Genomic DNA, 18,900 nt, shown 5'->3' with positions numbered 1-18,900 from the left:
CAGCCCAGTTACTAGAAATGCACAAAACTTTAATTTCAACAAATACTTCCATATTGCAAGCTAATATGGCAATCCATATTGAAGATGCTAATAATGAAGTTGAACTCTAGCAACCCTTCTGGGACTTTTCTTTCAAACCGGCTTACTTGTAAGTTATACTACTTATTTACATTTTAATAATCTGTCAGTATTTAAATAGCAGGTATTATAAGATCATAGATTCAGTGACAACTATTTGTTGGAGGCCTACTTACATATTTTGCTCAGAACAGAAGAAGGATCAATCTGATGGATATGAGTTTGAGGGGATAAACTAAGAATTCCCAGTCTATGGTGGTGTTTTGCTTGTTTGCTTTCATTTGTTAAAAATTTTATCCAATAGGCATATCAGAGAATTAACAATAAATATCTGTGAATATTAAGATAGATATAAACAAGTAAGGCCCTAAGAATCATAAGAATTCAGAAAAGGATAATGAGAATTTTAATTTTTATTTAGTATTTTAATGATATCCATGATGGAAGCCTTTGATAAGACACAAAGGACTTAAAACTGATAGGCCTACAGAGCAATTAAACAGTTGTTGTGTTACGGCTTTTTTCCTCCCTGGAACTGATCAATCTTAAAGCAAATGTACATGGATGCTTCAAACACATAGTTGTACGTATACACATCTTTTAAAGGTGTGCACATCTTGGGAAAACATGACTGAGCAGTTACCTAAAAGAGAGACCATGTGAAAAGTAAATCATTTGCTTTACGTGTTGTTCAGGTGTGGCACAAATCAATAATATTTGTGAGGTGTTACAGCATTAGAAATCAAGTAAATGACATTCCTGAACATACAAGAAGGCATTTTTTGCTCCCAAGACATTAATTTGATGGTAGCAAATGGAAGTTTTTTTTCTAAGCTCACCAAATCCCCAAACTAAGCATTTAATATGAGGGGGTCCCGCTAGAGACAGAAAAGACAAATATCCCATTATCTCTGCCTTCCAGTGCTGTACAACAGGGTCCAAGAAACTTATAAACTGCTAAGCAAAACTATAACCTATTTTAATAGATGCAGATGTTTTTTTTGTTCCCAGAAATGCAAATACTTCTAACTGGTACAAAAAAAAAAAAAAAAGGTGGGGAGGCAGCGGGCAAATGTAGTAGTGGGGATGGTGGTGTCAGGCATGGCTGCCAAGAAAGGTTTTTCAGTTTTTCTCACAAACACACACACACACACACACACACACCCCACAGCACTGACCTAAGTTTTTAAAGAATAAGTAGAATTGTAAAATAGGTAACAACACAAGAAGGCTATTTTAATCTTACTGGAGGAAAATCTGATGTATAAAAATAATGAAGATTGTTATTTATATTATTATTCATATTACTATTGCTTATAAAGCAATCAGTGGGGACAGGCAAGGGTGACACTGAAACTGTAGAGGCACTGTAAGATGAGAGGCTTATCTAGAAGGTAATGGCAGGGTGTGTTGATTCATTGATTTTTGACAATTGAGCAGGACGGGAAGTAATTCTATGTGATGAGCCTGGTTATAAATGACAACTGTCAAAATGAAATTAAAACTTGCTACTCAGGATAAAAATATGGCCTGCTCAACCACAGTCGGGAGCTATCTTCACACACGCTTTGGGAAGACAGAAGTAAGGGTGTAGGATTTCCAGGCAGGCAAAGGAGGCAGACATGGATCATACTTTGATGAGCTTTCACTGAAGCCAAGAGAGTTTAAGCAGGAAGACAAGTGTCTCAGAAGAGTAACCATTCTCCAGAGCCCCCAAGTTAATGTATCTGAACATTTACATACTCTCTCTCTCTCGAGATATATATATACACACACATATGCACACACACACTCTCTCTATATATATGCATATATATATCCCCAATATTTAAAAAGAACTGTGAAAGGAAGAGTTTAGAAATAGGCCTGTAACCTATTCCAAGTAAGAAAAATAAAAAAGGGAATCGGCATTATGGCGTTATTGTAAATCAATCCAAAATTTCTTGACCTGTGAGACTTGCTTGAATTGTGGTAATCTATAAGCCTTTCTTCTTCTGCTTATGTAACCACACAGAAAAAAGGCAGCTTTTGTCTTTTGAATCACTAGTAAAATATGTGCCAGGTGTTGAGTGTGCTTTGGTCATTTTGCCCTTTGTGTGAACACAGAACTTAATTTATTTTTAAACTTATTATGGACATTTCCCAAAATGGCATTAAGTTAGTATATCAGTCTATAAATATTATAACAGGCTAGATCTATCATATTCTTTAGCATTTTATTGGTGCATAAAATGGCCAGAATAATTTTACTCTAAGAATATAAATTTTTTTAAATCTCAAACATTTTATTTACTATGGATGCAAGAGGCATTGACATAATAGCCATATAGTCAACCAGAGAAAATAAGCAACCAGGATATCCTTGCCACCTGCCTCTTCCTAGGATTCCTTGGAAGTTTCCCTAGAATTCCATATGACCTCAGATGCATCACAAGCAAAGAGAATGAAGCTCTACTCTTTATACTGTAGAGTTCTATGTTGGAGTTACTTTTATTCATGTGAAGAAAAAAAGAAAGTGCATTTTCCATCTTTTAAACCATCAAGCATCTGCAACAACTATAATTTCCCTAATAAAATTTGACTCAGATAATTTCTTGGAAACAGAGGCATTTTAATAAATTAAGAGTGTCACTGATAGTAACAATTCCTGTCTTTTATTAGTGGGAATTTTATTTTTTAATCAATATATAAAATGAAGATAGGTTTTTATTAATTTTTCCTTCTTTTATTAGAGTTAAGTACAACCAACTGAACTTCCTATGCCATAATGAGGACTAAATGATTTGTCCTCAGGTTAACCTGTTTTAATGGCATTATCTGAGGGACTGAATTCATCAATATACATACTTGTGACTGCTGTGGCTTCAGTGGCACTCAGGGAGATATAATGGACAGGTTTGAGCATAAACGCAGACTTCACTGTTCAAGACGGTAAGTCAATGGCACATGAAGCTCTGAGCACTGGGACTGTAGATCCAAATTCTGATGTGCTCTAAGTACAACTTTGTATGTATTTGTATGTGGGTGTAATCTGACGATCTTTACACTGATGATACATTAAAAAGACAGCTTTGATTTGCTTTCTTTCAGCATTAAGATCAAATTCAACATTTTGTATACATGTGGTTTATTTTTGTAAGCATTTGTTCAGATTTTATTCAAAATGTTAGACTGGTATCACAAGCAGAAACCCCTAGGGACTTACAGAATTCCGTCTTCTTTCAACACTAAATTAAAACATATTGGAAATAATAAAAACATTAGGAAAGCAATGTCCCTTTACAGATAACTCACTGAAGCTTACAACATTATCAGCATATTGAAGGCTCCCTGAGTAGTATATAAATAAAGCAAAGTAGCAGAAAAAAAGGAGGTGGGAGGAAGCAGTAGCTAGCAGCAGTTACAAATTACATCACACCATTTGCAACAACATTCATAGAGTTATGTGTATGTGTACCCTGTGGCTTAGCCACATGCACATATCTCTACATAGACATGTAATAAGGGAGAGGGGAAATGCAGACAGTTAGCGATGTGAACATGAATGAATAAACCTGTGAAGCTTACATGAAACAAAACAAGTGAAAAAAGAAAAACCACTAGTACAAATGGTAAGAAATTAAGAAAGTCTTTATTTTATACCTTTCTCGTTCTGGTGAATGCAAACTAGTATCTGGTCTCAAGCAGTTGGTACTAGCACTCCTAGCCCTGTCAAGGGAGGGCTGCAGTTCACTAGTGCCAGTGCATTGCATCCAGTGGTAGAAGAGAAAGACAAAAGAAACAAAGAAAGGAAGACCATGTTAGAGAGTAAAGCATAAAATGTCCTCTTCACATAAAATGCAGAATCACTGTGATTCAGTTCATAAGGGTGTGAGAGCGCTGACAGGATGACAGTGCAAAATTTTGTTTAGAAAAACAAAACTAAACAAAGATTATGCTTAAATTGGCTTTGCATAATTTTAAAAAGGGTCTTGGACTGAAAAAAAAATGACACTAAGTCACACCTACTTATGCAAAAACTGGATACAGGAAGCACTAAAACAAAATGCCTAAAACTTCATTACCAAGAACAGATGCCACACCAAAACAAAATGAAGGACATTGGAGGAAAAATAATTCGACTCTTCAGGTTCACACCACTGGACAGGGGAAGTGGAAATTGCCACTTTCAGAGTATTTCATTAGTAAATCTCAGCATTCTTGGGAAAAAGCATTTGTGGGGAAGGGGACTTCCCTATCTAGTCACTGAGTTGGTCTTAGAATGTGCAGGCAGAATGGAGCTTCCCAAATTAAAATTATCCAAACATAAAACAAAATGAAATAAATTATTGTAATTAAAGTCAACCCACAAAACAAATACATGACATGGATAACAAACAGAATCCTTTCAGTGAGTGGCTTTAGTTTAAAAGAACTATTCTCAAGATTGTATATTTTATAATTGAAAGTATCTTTATATACAATTTTCCTTACTATATATTTTTAAAACGCAATGTTTATTAGAATACAATTTTTCCATTTTTAGTAAGCAAGGGTTTAGGGATTCCACAACTGGCACTCACTGTCATGGTTCTTATCTGTAAATGTTCCAGTGAGAACCATTCTGTAATAAAGGCATCTTGCACGGTAATGTTTTACAGTACCTAACAAGATGTCAGGAACATGGCAACACAAAAATGCAGGAAACAGATAAATACATACATATATGAAGCAAATTTTACCAGTATATTGAGAAAGAAATCTATAACAATACTTAAAGGGACACTGTCTGCTCCTTAGAAGGACCACGTTGATTATTTGCACTTAGGCTTAAAATCATTGTTATGAAATCAGAGACATTGTCCCTATAATTAGAATATAAAACACTACAGTTTAGTTGAATTAGTCAGAAAAATATTGGCTAACCAAACCCTAAAATATTAATAACCAGTATTCAAATATGCTATTTAATCCTTCAGTTAATATTATTCCTATTTGTATGGAAGTAGTAAAAGTATAAACCAAGTAATTTGTGGAATTTGACAAACCTGACAACAGTTTAAATATTTTAAGACAAAGCAAAGAGTTGAGCACAATTTAAAAAGTTTGGTCAAAGTACTGTACTGCAGTAAGAAACGAATGAGTAGGTCAAAGTGTGAATGCAAAAGAGCAAGTTTTTTTAGGTTAGCAGTGCCTGGATCCCAATCAGCCACAGGTAAAAGTTATCTTAGGAAATTAGGCAAGATTAACATTAGACGCCAATCAGAATGTGAATATTACAGAGTGGCAGAAGCAAAACTCAAATTCAACCAAATTTCTTTAAAATCTATCAGGAATTTTGGATCAAGTCCACCACAAAGGGAAAATTGTCAATTTTTAAAAAAATAATGCTCTACAAATTTAATGGCTATTATCAAAATATGCCTTCCATTTTTGCCTACATAAAGGTATGGTGAATAGGAAAGGCAGTAGATAGTTGCTAAGGACACATTAATTGTCAAACATTTTCTCGTTATTGCTAAAAGACAGACAAACGGCAACTCTTCAAAGCTGAAGCTTAAAAATGCACCGCCAAAGGGCTGGCACTGTGATACAGTAGATTAAGCTGCATCCTGTAGCATCAGCCAGGTGCTCCAATTCAGCTCAGCTTCCTGCTAATGGCTTGGGCAAAGCAGACAAAGACAAGTCCCTGATCTCCTGCCACCACGTGGGAGGCTGGATTCAGTGTAGCCCATCCCAGGCTGTTGAGGCCATCTGCAGGGTAAACCACTAGATGGAAGATGATGCTCTCTCAATCTGTCACTCCTCCACCTCTAATTCCACCCTTGCTAAATAAATTAACAAATCTCCAACAATGTCAAGCTCAACCTGAGGAAAGATTCAAGTAGAGTCTTCTGAATTCTCAACTTTATATAATTATTTTATTAATAGGCTACTGTGAAGGCTTTGAGAAACTTGTTTCAAATGTAGTTTTGTTTTCTTTTGGGGGGGGACACTCCGACACAGTTATTCACATAATGGAAAATAGCATGAAATTTACAGTCTAAGAGCAAAGGAACCATGTTGGCCTTGCCAATTTATGACAACAAATTGAAAGCTTCCAGTCAGGCCTTTAAGCCCATTTCAACCTCTACAAAATGGGAGGAATAACAAACAGCTAATAAGAACCTCAAGGGAGTTTAAAAAAAAAAAAAACACAGGAAAAAAACAACAAAAATATAGTAAGACAGCTTTAGCATTTCTTTTGGATTATTATTTCCTCAGAATGTGTTTTTTTAGGGGGGAAAAGTTTTATGGGAAGAAAGTTTGGGGAAAATGGAGTAAGGAATATGAATCAGAATCTTTAGTGCACAACTTTAATATACTGTAAATATTAAATGTAGAGGTAGGGACTTTAATTAGCGATTTTTCCAAAACTACAATCACAAATACTTTCATTAACAGAACATTTTACAGGAAATATAAATCACCTGGAAAAGCCCATTTGTGTAAAATAGACACAAACTTTAATCTGTTTTCTCTGTTACTTATGTAGTATTTTGGAATTTTATTAATACATATAATAACAATAACGCCCCATTATTCAGAAAACAAGGATAAAGTAAATGTTTACCACTAGCCTTGTTCTCAATAATGCTATCTTTCTTATTTTTATTGGAGATATAACCTGGTTAATGAAATTTTCAGTGAAATAGTTAAAAAAATTTTTGTAATTTGAATATAATTTCTATTGATATATCCACTAAAAAGTCATGCTCGTTTATATATACATATTTTATATTTTAGTTGGCTATGTCAATTTATAAATATATGAGTAAAAAATAAAATAGATTACATATAAACATATACACTTGTGATTGAACTCATGTTTTCTAAATCTCCATATCAGGGAACGAAAAGACAGTTTTTAAACCCCAGGAATAAAATTATAGTTGTCATAATAAATGTCTTAATGAAAATGTAAATTAGCAACGATTAGGGAATCAACTAAGCCAGACAATTACTGCTGTTACAAAGACAATCAAGAGGAATGAGGGAGGAGAAAGCAGTAATTACATTTGTTTTGGGATCCACAGATTCCCTAACTCTGCTTAAAACTTCCCATGTTACTCTAGCAGTTAGAAGTAACAAGGCTTGATTTGCCTCAGCTGAACATTCATCTAGTTTTCAGTTGTTTACAAATAAATATTTGATTAATTGCCTAAATCAGGATATGCAAAATCATTATTCCAATTCTATATACTAAACAAATACACTATACAGAAAAAGCAACATACAATCTTTAAAATAAGATTGTACAAAATAACTATTTCTATGGATTTAGCTATTCTAGTTGGATTTCTTGTACGGGTATCCTACATTAAATCATTAAGTACCAAGTACCTATCTTGTATCTTAATAACAATACGGATTTCTTATGCATGTCATGCATGGCATTTTTTAAATGCTTTTGGTCATGAAAGAACCAGGAAAAACTGTCAAGAAGCAGTAAACAGACTATTCTGAAAGAACAACTAACAATGTGCCTGTATAATATAGTATATAAAGAATTTGAGTTGATTTTTACAAAAATTATGACTTTAAGTCATTTTTTCAGTTGACAAACTGAACTAATGCTTCTTCATTATTCTCCAAGCAAACATGGGACTGTCATCAGTAAAATAACTTTAGGCATGTAAGTGCAAACAATCTTTATTAGCATAGTCATGCTTGTGTTACTGAGCAACCACATACTCCACATAGATACCATGAATCTTGCATTAGTCATTGCTCTATGCCTTGTGGTCATATTTCTCTCCTATATCTCCTTACTTTTTACTGGTTAAAATATTTGAAAGTTCATGGGTTGGTTTAGTTCACCGACCTATTCTTTCCTTCACTTCTGTTAACTTCAAATTAACAATAAATATTCATGGACTTCATCCTAAGAGTTATCTGTAGGAAACCAACTTTGGCATATGGAATTTGAGACCTGAGGAGATTAGCACAAAGCATTCGGGCATTAAGCTCCAATGAAGAGATGAGGATTATATCCTTTACCATACTGCTGCAGTCTTTATGGGAAAGTTTATATTGCAGCATTTTGAGGAGGAGAGGGTAGAGTTCTTAAGGGGTTCTTAAAATCAAACTTCTTCACTATCAAAGAGAAAGTGGAAATTAACCCATTAAAATGACCTGATAAAGATTATTCTAAGTGAAAAGAATACAAACAACTGTGGTTTTCAAAAAGAAATAAAAACGACTAGAAAAGAAAAATTACAATGACGAAAACAAGAACACTGCCATGCACATAAAGTTCAGACCTCTTGTGACTAGATAGGTGTGTGAACGAGCAGAAAGAAAACTGAAAGCAAGCATTTACAATTTTAATTGCAGAGTGATTCCTCATTTAGGGGAATATGAGAACTTTTCCAATTTGGCTAACCAGTCTTTGAATTTTGAATATATAGATATTAAAGTAGTCCTGCTGGATAAGAATTGAAATTTACTTGGAACCTTTTCCATATCCTCCATATCAAACAAAACAAATTTTGAACACTTGGTAAATTCATTTTTCCCTATTTGTAATAATACCATTAAGGGAAAGACAGAAGAATAGTAGAATGGAAAGAGTCATCACACACATTTACCATTACCAAATCCCTGTATTTACCTGGTAGTATGTAGGCATTCTGCACTTCGTCCTCGTTTTGCTCTGGGCAGCATAAGAAGCTCACTGCACAGACAGGATGATGGGTGGTGAGTGAAACAGATAAATTATGAAGCATTAAATGATGTGGATAATGCCAATGGTATGCCAATGAAAACATGAACAGGGAAGAAACCAGATTGTCTGCACTAGCATATTGGCTTAAAAGGTCAAACAAAAATAAACATGACAGCATTTTAAAAGTTTAAACAATAAAGTACAAACATTATGGTAGAAATCCTAGCTGTTGCTGACTTGTAATATTTCAAAATGACCTTAGAAAATATTAAAATAAAATTAAACCTTCTCTAGTGTGATACCAAAAACCTATTTTTAACTAGACACTTGAGTTTTGAAAAACTATAGACTTGGCCTTTCTGATATTCCTAGGAACCCTTAAACATTGTTTTGGTAATTTTGAATGATGTTTTTTTGGAGTTTCCATAGATACTGATAATGCAATGTCATACTGTGTTTCTATTTATCAACTGAAAATATTTTTGTTTGGGATTTTTTTAATTTAAAAATTGATACTTTCACAATATCCAAGCCAAATTAATTTCAATATAGGGATCACCCTGTTCAAGTTAACCTTTGTTTTTCCTCCTCAATGAACATTGACAAAGTGACCCTAATTTAACCTCATCCACATAATACGCAACATTATTTCTCAGTGCATTTCCCGTTCCCAGTACCCACAGTAAGTCCATTCCTGAAGGTCATCATACAACTTCTCACAGTAGGATGACAATTATATACTAAGAAGCTCAAGTTGGGTAGAATCCTTAACTCCACAGTGAAAAAGCAGTCAGCAACACTGTCATTTTTCTATCCCTCACAGGAAGTTTTTCCACTTTAAAAAACCAGAAAGCAGTATTCAATAAGGTGAGTATTACACAACACCTTAAATAGGATGTTGAGTTTTTGATTAATCCAACAGGTGTGTAGTTACTCCGAGAAGAAAGTCGGCAGGCATGTACAATATATCCATAATACACTTATTGTAGTTCTTCCCATGAAATATGTGTTCACAAATAAATGCATAATTAAACTTAATAACATATTTGTATATGAACAAATGCACTTCAGTATCTGTATTTTATAGACATTTTGAGGAAAGGTATTTTATAATGAAAGAAGTATACATAACAAAATATTATTGAAGTTCTCACAGAAACAGCAACTTTAACTATCAGGTGATCTAATGTACTTTTAATTACATAAATAATTTTGTAATTACATAAGGAGTTTTTCAGGCACTATAACTTACAAAGAGAATATATTTGAAAACTGCTATGCACACTCCCCTTTGTAATTTAACTCAGTACATAAGTCAACAACAAGCTTTATTTTTATAATCAGTAAGCTGTGTTTTTGTAAAAAAAAAAAAAATGTATGTAAGATATAATGCTGGCCAAATATTTGCTCGGGTTGTTTTTCTATTTTAACATCATGTTGCTTAAGAAGAGTTCTATTTTGAGTCATGAAATACTTATATTCTAAATGCAATGTGCCACAAAGTTTGTACATACTGAAGTAGAATAAAGGCAGTGATAATGCCGGGATCATAATTTGTACAAGTACCTGTCTTGTTCTGATAAATACTGACTATCCACGTCTCTGGATCTACGATCAACTGGACTTCTGGAGGCATCATGGTGTCTGGTTGGAGAACGGGACCTTCTTGTTGGATGAATTTCATCTAAGCTCCTAAAATGATCACAAAAAAATTTTTGAAAAAATTAACACTAAGCGTATCATGCTCCTAAAGCAGGTATGCAGAGTATAGGGAAGGAACTGATAATAATTTGAAAACAGACCACACTAAAGGCTGTTTTGTTGCTGACTTCAAAGTGTATATTCTCTAAGTGTTCTCACATATGCTGCTTTAATCCAAACTCCTGTCACAATTCTGCCAAAAAGGACCACAGTTTGCATCAGCATATCATTTCACCAGTATATTTTAGAATAAGAGGAAATGCAACACTACACAATAAATTTTATTTACCTTTCCAAACATTTAAAATATTCAGAGACAATCATAACTAACTTAGAAACACATTGTCTCCTAATCTTACTCTCTGCCATCTCTCCTCATATGTGGGTTACTGCCATACAACTCTTTTCAAATATGACAGAAAACTATCAAATAGAAGATAAGACAGTTAATCAAAAAATTATGTTTCAGTCATAAACTTCTACCATTCACTGGGGAATTTCTTGAGATAAAGAACACCGTACAGTAAAGTAGCTTTTTTTTTTTTTAAAGCATTTAACTTCCAGATGTTTCTGATTCCATAAAAATATCAGCAACAAGAACAAATTAACCAAACCTTTATAACATTTAGTTAGAGTCTTGCAGAAATTTATCATATAACAGTAAGACAATATTATCAGGGACCCAGAGCCCCTTTCGAAGCCTACCTCTGTAATGGCACATTTGGTAAACGTGAACGCGGCCTTCCCTGGTCATCGCCGCGGTGAGGAGACACTGAACGTGAGCGGTGATGAGTTGCTCTTTGCTGCTCTGGCACAGTTAATGTTGTGGATTTACTTTCTCTAGCACTAGACCTATAACTCACTGGCAAGAGTATACACACACACACACACACACGCAAAAATTAGTCAGTATTCTTTTGTGATGCAAATGTTAATGTGGAGATTACAAGTTATGCTATAGCAGCCAAAGACCTATTAAGGCTAAATGCCATGCAATCAGTATTACAATCAGCAGTTTTAACTGTATATACACAGAGTATAACATATACATGCAGAAGGACAGGTTATAGTTTAGCTCTAAGGTACAATGGAGATACTAAAGATGAACATGACAGTTGATGTCTCAAGTGTTATGATGGATACTATAAAGAATGAGTTAGTCACTCTCAGTTAACACAAATCTAGCACTTGACAGTGAACTACAGTTAATTACAAGTCAATGCTTAGAAATTTGAATTTTCTTTAAATGCATTTTTTAATTTGAGCTTTTCTTCTGAAGGATAAATTAGTATAGCTGCCTTGCCAATAGCATCATTATTAAGAAATAAAAATATGCCAATATTTATTAAGCAAATGGAAATAATATTATATCAACTTTATTTAATACAGAGTAGCAGATTTTCAGTATTACTGATGAGGAATTTTGCAAATCCCAGGTAATAATGCAATTTGAAAATATAAATCGTGTTTGAGTGGAGATGATTATGGTCATAACAAAGAGAAAAATTAATTTTCCTACAGCACTGAATCTATCCAGGGCATCTTCACTGATCCAATACTGTGTTAATCATCAGTAAAATTAAGTTACAGTGATTACCATAATTACAAACAAAAATAAACTCTAACACTTTTCAGCTTAAGTAAAATGGTTCATATTTTTTTCTCATTTGGTTCTTATAAAACAGAAATAACAAATTTACAGTAATAATATGGAGTTAAAATTTTTGTCCCAAAGACCTCTGTTCCAAGTAGAATGAGAACAGTCTATGGTAAAAAAAAAAATGCTATTTACAACTACATAAAATGCACATGAATGAATGCTTGAATTGCTGCATGTTTATTATGTGATAATTCTCACATTATTTGAAAAAACAGGCAATGTACAATGAAAGCATTACTAGTAGCAGAATAATCTCCTCAACTGTTTATATATACTGATTGCACAAATTGATTGGAAAGCTTAAAGTATAAGGAAGACCTTTACACATTTCAGGAAACTATAAACTGACAATATTGAGACGACAAAAGGTGCAAGTTTATCACCCCATAAAACCATGATATTCTATAAAAACATAGCCATAAATATAATTTATAATTTATTGCATTTTTAGAATTTTCACAAAGCAGTTAGGTTAGTATTTTGAGTTCTGTATAGAAAAAGGCTTTTCTATTATTCAAAAGCATAAATTGTAATATTAAGATTGGAAAGGGATCACTTAAATTAACCTGTAGGGGAATATACTTTATAGCTCATTAGTTAAAAAGTGGCAAGATGCCAATTAGTACAAGGTTTGACTTACTTAAAAATTTTAATGTACACTTTGTTATCAATTATTCAATTGATTTACAGGGCCAATTTTAAATTGAGAGCACTATCAGGTTCAGTACATTGCAGGACAGCTGAGACATAAAAAATGGATTTAAAAAAAGTTAATAATTAAAAGTACATTTTTCTTGTGTTCTTTAAAACCTTCTTTACCCTATTAACCAAAAAGGGACTTCAGGGAAAGAAGTGCTATCAGGAAACAAGCTTTTTATATATTAAAAACTTTCAGTGTAACTTGTCTTAAAAGTCACTGTAACATTTCAAATTTACACAGGGAGCTTTACTAAAGACTATCTGGTGTCTCAAAGTAATCATGAGTATAATGTAGTCACATAGAATGTATGCTTTATAATACTCAAAGTTTTAAAACTAGACTCTAATACAATTTTATCAGATAAACATGAATTTGTGGTTTGCTCTTAACATTTGTTTTTCTAATACACAATTTATTATTGGTAATATGTACTCCACAGTTAGATTCATAAATGGGGGAGAACTGCCCTTCTATGTTCAGCTTACTGTCTTTGGTCGACTCAACGGCAGCACGTAGACTTTTTTTTTTCATTTCATACATCTGCATTAATACTCTGACAGTGGAGGTTTCCAAATCTCAGATGAGGGAATTCTATATGCTTTTCATTTTCTAATACAGCTAACTTATGTATTATGAATACAAATAAGGCTATAATCTATAGTTAATGAAATATAGCTCTAGCAGTTTCAAATATTTACCTACATTTTTGTAAGTGAGAAAAAGTAAGAAATGCAAAAAACAAAACATGGAATTACGTGGTTCTGGAAGAGTCAAATGTCCTAAAAGTCCGATTTGACTACCAGAGAACATTGTGAGTAAATATTGTGAGCTTTTTCAGATTTTAACTGAATACATTCCATTAAGTATAACTGGAATCCACATCAAAACTAATATTTTCATGCTGGATGTTAGAAAATATAGCAACATAGTGAACCTCTAACTGTGTATGGAAATGCACCACAGTTTATTCATTTAAAACTTCAGTTTACTTCTTGCCCATTTTATCAATGTCTTCTATTTCCTTTTTACTTAAAATACATTGTACATTACTCTGTGACCTTGTCTGTCACCCATACTCATATGCATCTTTAGAAGCTATGCTATATCCAGTATTGGATCACTGAAGAGTGTATCTGAACATAAAAATAAATGGCATGATTCCATTCATTAATTTATGACTTCTGACACATAAAACATTACATTGATTTTTATTACCTTTTTATGTGATAAATATAAATGGAAAGTATTACTTGAAAGACCTACTTAGACATTGCTTCAGTATGATAAAGGAGAATGCATGTGTTTGCCAACACTATCAGAAATGTGATTTGTGTCAATGTGGAAAAAGAAGTACTGTTAAATTCAGCGTTGTTCAGAGCTGCTCAAGTCTAATCCTGTCTGCAGTGAATCCCACAACTCATTTGTAACTCTCAGTACTGTAACCACGTTCATTTTTCAGGTAAATCAGAAGGGCCTCATCAGTTTATTGAGTATTTAATTGGTCAGCTACTAATAATTCATTCACTATCCTTCGTTATTACTATGAAAAACTTTAGGAAGGCAAATTGTAAGAATCACCTATAGAAATAAATTCTACTTAGGAAAATTAGAGGAAAATCATCCGGAATAATCTCACCATATCAGAATAAACAAAAATTTTAAATCTGTAACCTTTTGGACTCCTTAAGTGTCATAAAAATTGACACACTGCTAAATTTTGCGTGAAAGTGTCTGGGCAGAATATGTATAATTACTACAGTCTTTTAAGAAATAGAAACAGAAAGAAAATATGAAATGTTATGTATTATCATTTGCAGTTCTTATTGATATTGTGATATTAAGAAATAATATATATGGATTATTTTTAAATTATTTGTTACCTCATAAAAATATATCTCATAGGAATAAAATAAAACCTGATTTTAGAGACCTCTCCATAATTATCTCTGAAGTCTAATAAAGTTGTAGGCATCCAATAATTATAAACTTATCATGAGTATGGAATCACTGCCCACAAAATAAGTGTATTATTATCTTATAAATTAGGTAAAACTTAAAGAAACATGTTTGAAAACTGTCCCAGAGAATTGCCCTCAAGAATTCATATTTATATATCCCATATTTAAAAATAATTTCTTAGGATGTGAATATTTACTTCTCTTTTATTAGAAAATCAGGGAAGTGTTGTAGAATTAGTGCCCAAAAAGTTAAACTTCACCAAGCAATTTTATGTACTTTCCTGACTAAAGTCAAATGAGTAGTATATATTTGAACTATACAGCATCACAGAAATTTTCACTAGTTAATACAAGGTCAAAAAAAGTTGCAGACTTCAAATTAAGATCAAATCTTTCTAAAGCATTTTCATTTTGAAAGACATACAGACATTCTAGGTAGTCAGTCGTGAACACATCACAAAAGCATAAAAACTTATAGCCATGCCACATGCAATTTTAAACCCTGCCATGCACCTTTCTCAGAATATTCCATGGAAGGCTACACATTTTCAGAAATGGAGGAAGTAAACATCAGAAAAATACAGTAAAAAAACAGAAGAGTCAATTTTTATGTAATGAATTAACCATATTCTTTAAAATGAAATTCATATTTTCACTTATGCTCAGAGCACTGTGAAATGATTTATCGTACCTAGCTAATAGGCTTTTAAGGAGGAAGATCTGGACTAAATTAAATGAGTAGGGATGTTGATTTTCAGATAACCATTCCCTTTTTAAACTTCCTTAACAATTTGGTACACAAGTCACCATGGAATAATGAAATACTGATTTCTATGGGCTATAAGTCTCTAGTCCAGCGTCCTGAAGAAGTCTCCAAGCTGGCAGTGACAACAAGCAAAGAAGCACAGTAAAGCAGAGCCATGCTCCTCGCCCACGCACCTGGAGGAACTACTCCAATACCATCATCAATCTCATAATCTGAGATGTCACTATCACTGATTCGCTGAGATCCTGTACAACAGTAAGGCAAACAGATACTTCTGTGTCGGGTTGGTTTATGAAGTGTAAAGGACATGGTCAAAGGTTTTGAAAAGGCTAGCTGTATTATTTATTACTCAATGTGTTTAAAGAATAACACGAAGTCAATACTAAACTGATTTTAAAAGAAAAGGTCAATTTCTGAGAATTCCCTCGATTGCAAAGAAAGAGCACACATACTCAAGAACACGGGTCTGGTGTTTTTATTCTTTACGTTAAACATCATGTGAAAGGTCCATAACAAGGTGCATATTAGGTTTTCAGAAAATTAAGTGTCTTTCCGCAGTACATGAAGGGTTGGGCTGTGTGGAAAGGTTTAAGGAGGCCTTTCTTGGTTGGAGCATAATAGAAAGTTCCCATGAGTCAAAGAACACCGAGGACTTTATAAAATATTAGCTTCTAAAATGATTCATTTATTGCATTCAACATGAATTTTGAGAAAATGCTTGACAAGCGAAACATCACCATGAAATATTAAATTTTATATGAAAGATTATTTGGTTCCACATAACCAAAATGAAGGTTGTAAGTTGTACTTTTTGAATCAGAAATTTGGTTGCCACTCAAAATATTATTGAAGGTACTAAAAGAGTTTTCTGAATTCCCATCTAATAAAAAATAAACATATTTGCAATGTCTTAAACACATAGTTCATATGATTAATAATGCTAAAAACAATCATGAATTATGTGGTCATTACAAGTTCACAAGAGTGAACACAGAATTTATTCACAATCAACAACTTTGAAGATCTTGTTCAAGAATTATGATACAGTGCTTCTGAGCTGTCCAAATTTTACACACACACATACACTCACACTCACATTCTCTCACACATACCTGCACTTAATTTCATTTCGAACATGTATAAAATAATCCTATTGAGTTCTTTTATACAGATGCAAAGTTTTCTAATATTTTAATCTCTAATAAAACAGCAGAAAAACGCCTCCTTGTCAATCTCTAATTCTATCATTACAACAGAATTACATATGTTAGCAAAGAAGACCTTCACCTACTTTGTAGCTTCTTGCTAGAGCTTTCTCCATGAACGTGTCGCCTTGGCATGAAAGGTGATGGCTGAGGCAGAGGTAGTGAGGATTCATCATGGGTCTGAAGTTTATACCAGTGTGGTTCATCATCTAAAAGTGCTGTTTCTAACTCTATAAGGATCTGAAAGGAGAGTTTTTAAATTAAATCAAGCCCTTGTATTTGCAGACTTGAAAGGCTTCATCAAGTGTGTGACTGGAATCTTTGCAATCTACATCACCTCTCCAAGGAACTCGCTTTCCTCTTCTTGCACTCTGGGTTGATCCCACACAGTGATTTCTAGCATTCGTTCTCTAAAATCCCTACGATGCACATGTGAATACACAAAGGTCTGATTCCATTTCGGTTCTAGCACTTTCTTCACCGTCTTGGTCCTCCTTTTGCTTTTATCACTGAAATGAAAGGTTTTATAAATGAAAAAGCAAACATAAGTATATGCTGCCATCTGTAGCTACATGCACTAATGTCTCTGCTACTTTCACTATTTTTTAATTAATAAGTTTAAAAGTACACAGATTTTGTTACTATTCCAATTCCTTACAGTGCAAAAAGCAGCTATGGTTATAGGCACTCACACATGAAAGTATCCTAGTTGATGTGCCTGTATCAAAGGCTAGTATGGATAGGAAAGCTAATAAACAGTTTTTTTTTAAAAATAGACTATTTTTAAAAACAAGAGTTGAGAAATTTCTTAGAGATAATTTAAATACTACTTATATTTATAAATGTGCCCCAGAAATGGAACTTAATCTACTGCTACAGAGTTTCATATATTTCTATAAAATGATTCGCTACCTTCTATCTGGAAGAAAATACATTTTTACATAGGGATTCCGGGGACGCCCATCGACTCTAGGGGGTAGATCTGTTGCTTGCAAGACATTTACAATCAGTTGGTGCCCCACTTTATCATACCATAGCTTCACCTAAAAGTAATGAAGAAATGATGACTTGTGAAAATTGTGACATGTTGAGATTTTGCATAAATAATATTTTAATTATAATAGAAGAAATTTTGGAATATAATAATATGGAACTCTAGATAGGATTTCTGAAAGGGATATCACTTTAAAACCACAACCACTTTTTCTCTTTAAACATTTTAATGTAACCTAACTGATAAGACTGTAGTACAATATCTTCTGAAAAAAAAAAAAATTGTCACTTTGTTTTTAAAAAAAGAATGGAAGATGGAAGCATTTAAATTTTTTTAGCTTTTTATTGTTAAATCTAAATGTTTGTTGATTCTAAGCATCTTTAAGATTATACAGTGCCTCTTTTATAATTTTATAAATGCCATAGGTAGTTGGGATAGAAGAATTTTAATTGTAAGAACAACATACATAGTGGGTGGGAAGAGAAGAGGCAACACAGCGTTTGAAACCCAGGCACTATTATGTGTTTACTGGTATTATTCTCAGCACATTTTGAAAATTAAGCTGTTACATGTTAACTTTCAAGTGATGAGGTCAAAGAGAAAAAGTGGGTTTAAGACATACATGGTAACTTCCAACCTGTTTGAAGAGATGCTGATTTAATTTTCTATAGGTACGTCCCCAGGAGTGGGACAGCTTGGTTAGATGTATATTGCAGACCGATTTGTAGTTTTTTGAGAGAAAAAAATGAAATAAGTATAAATACATGGTACAATAATATGGATTAATATTTAACCATTAAAAAAGGAATAAAATCCTGATGATTGCAGCAAAATGGATGGAAATGGACTGAACCAGTTCAGATGAAATAATCTTCAGACAGATAGATCAATACATTATCTTAAAGTATAAAGATGTTAACATCAATTTATAACAATGATTACTGGAAATGTGAAAGAGAGGTAGAGGGGAAGATGTTGGGTCACAGGCACCAAAACATGGTTAGATAGGATTAATGGGTTCTGGCATTATATATCAAAGTGTGGTATTATTCACAAAGATATTACATATTGTATAAGGAACTATTAATAAAAGCATTATATACTGTATACTAGAAGAACTGGTTGGTTCCATATAAAGAAAAGAAATTGAAT

General features: G+C 33.1%; 1 protein-coding gene across 1 annotated transcript in view; it reads right to left on the bottom strand.

The window, feature by feature from the left end:
• The window catches only part of RIMS1 (regulating synaptic membrane exocytosis 1), a 446,205-nt gene that overhangs the window by 122,471 nt on the left and 304,834 nt on the right, over positions 1–18,900 (bottom strand). The window contains 8 exon segments of the mRNA XM_040983625.1: positions 3,721–3,810; positions 8,711–8,773; positions 10,331–10,456; positions 11,171–11,327; positions 15,723–15,794; positions 16,841–16,994; positions 17,092–17,263; positions 17,667–17,797. Of these exon segments, the coding sequence (XP_040839559.1) occupies positions 3,721–3,810; positions 8,711–8,773; positions 10,331–10,456; positions 11,171–11,327; positions 15,723–15,794; positions 16,841–16,994; positions 17,092–17,263; positions 17,667–17,797 (965 nt within the window).

Source organism: Ochotona curzoniae, unplaced genomic scaffold (genome assembly GCF_017591425.1).
Source record: "Ochotona curzoniae isolate NIBS_2020 unplaced genomic scaffold, NIBS_Ocur_1.0 contig_3819, whole genome shotgun sequence".
Classification (NCBI taxonomy): domain Eukaryota; kingdom Metazoa; phylum Chordata; class Mammalia; order Lagomorpha; family Ochotonidae; genus Ochotona; species Ochotona curzoniae.
This window is presented reverse-complemented; position numbering and strand designations above follow the sequence as displayed.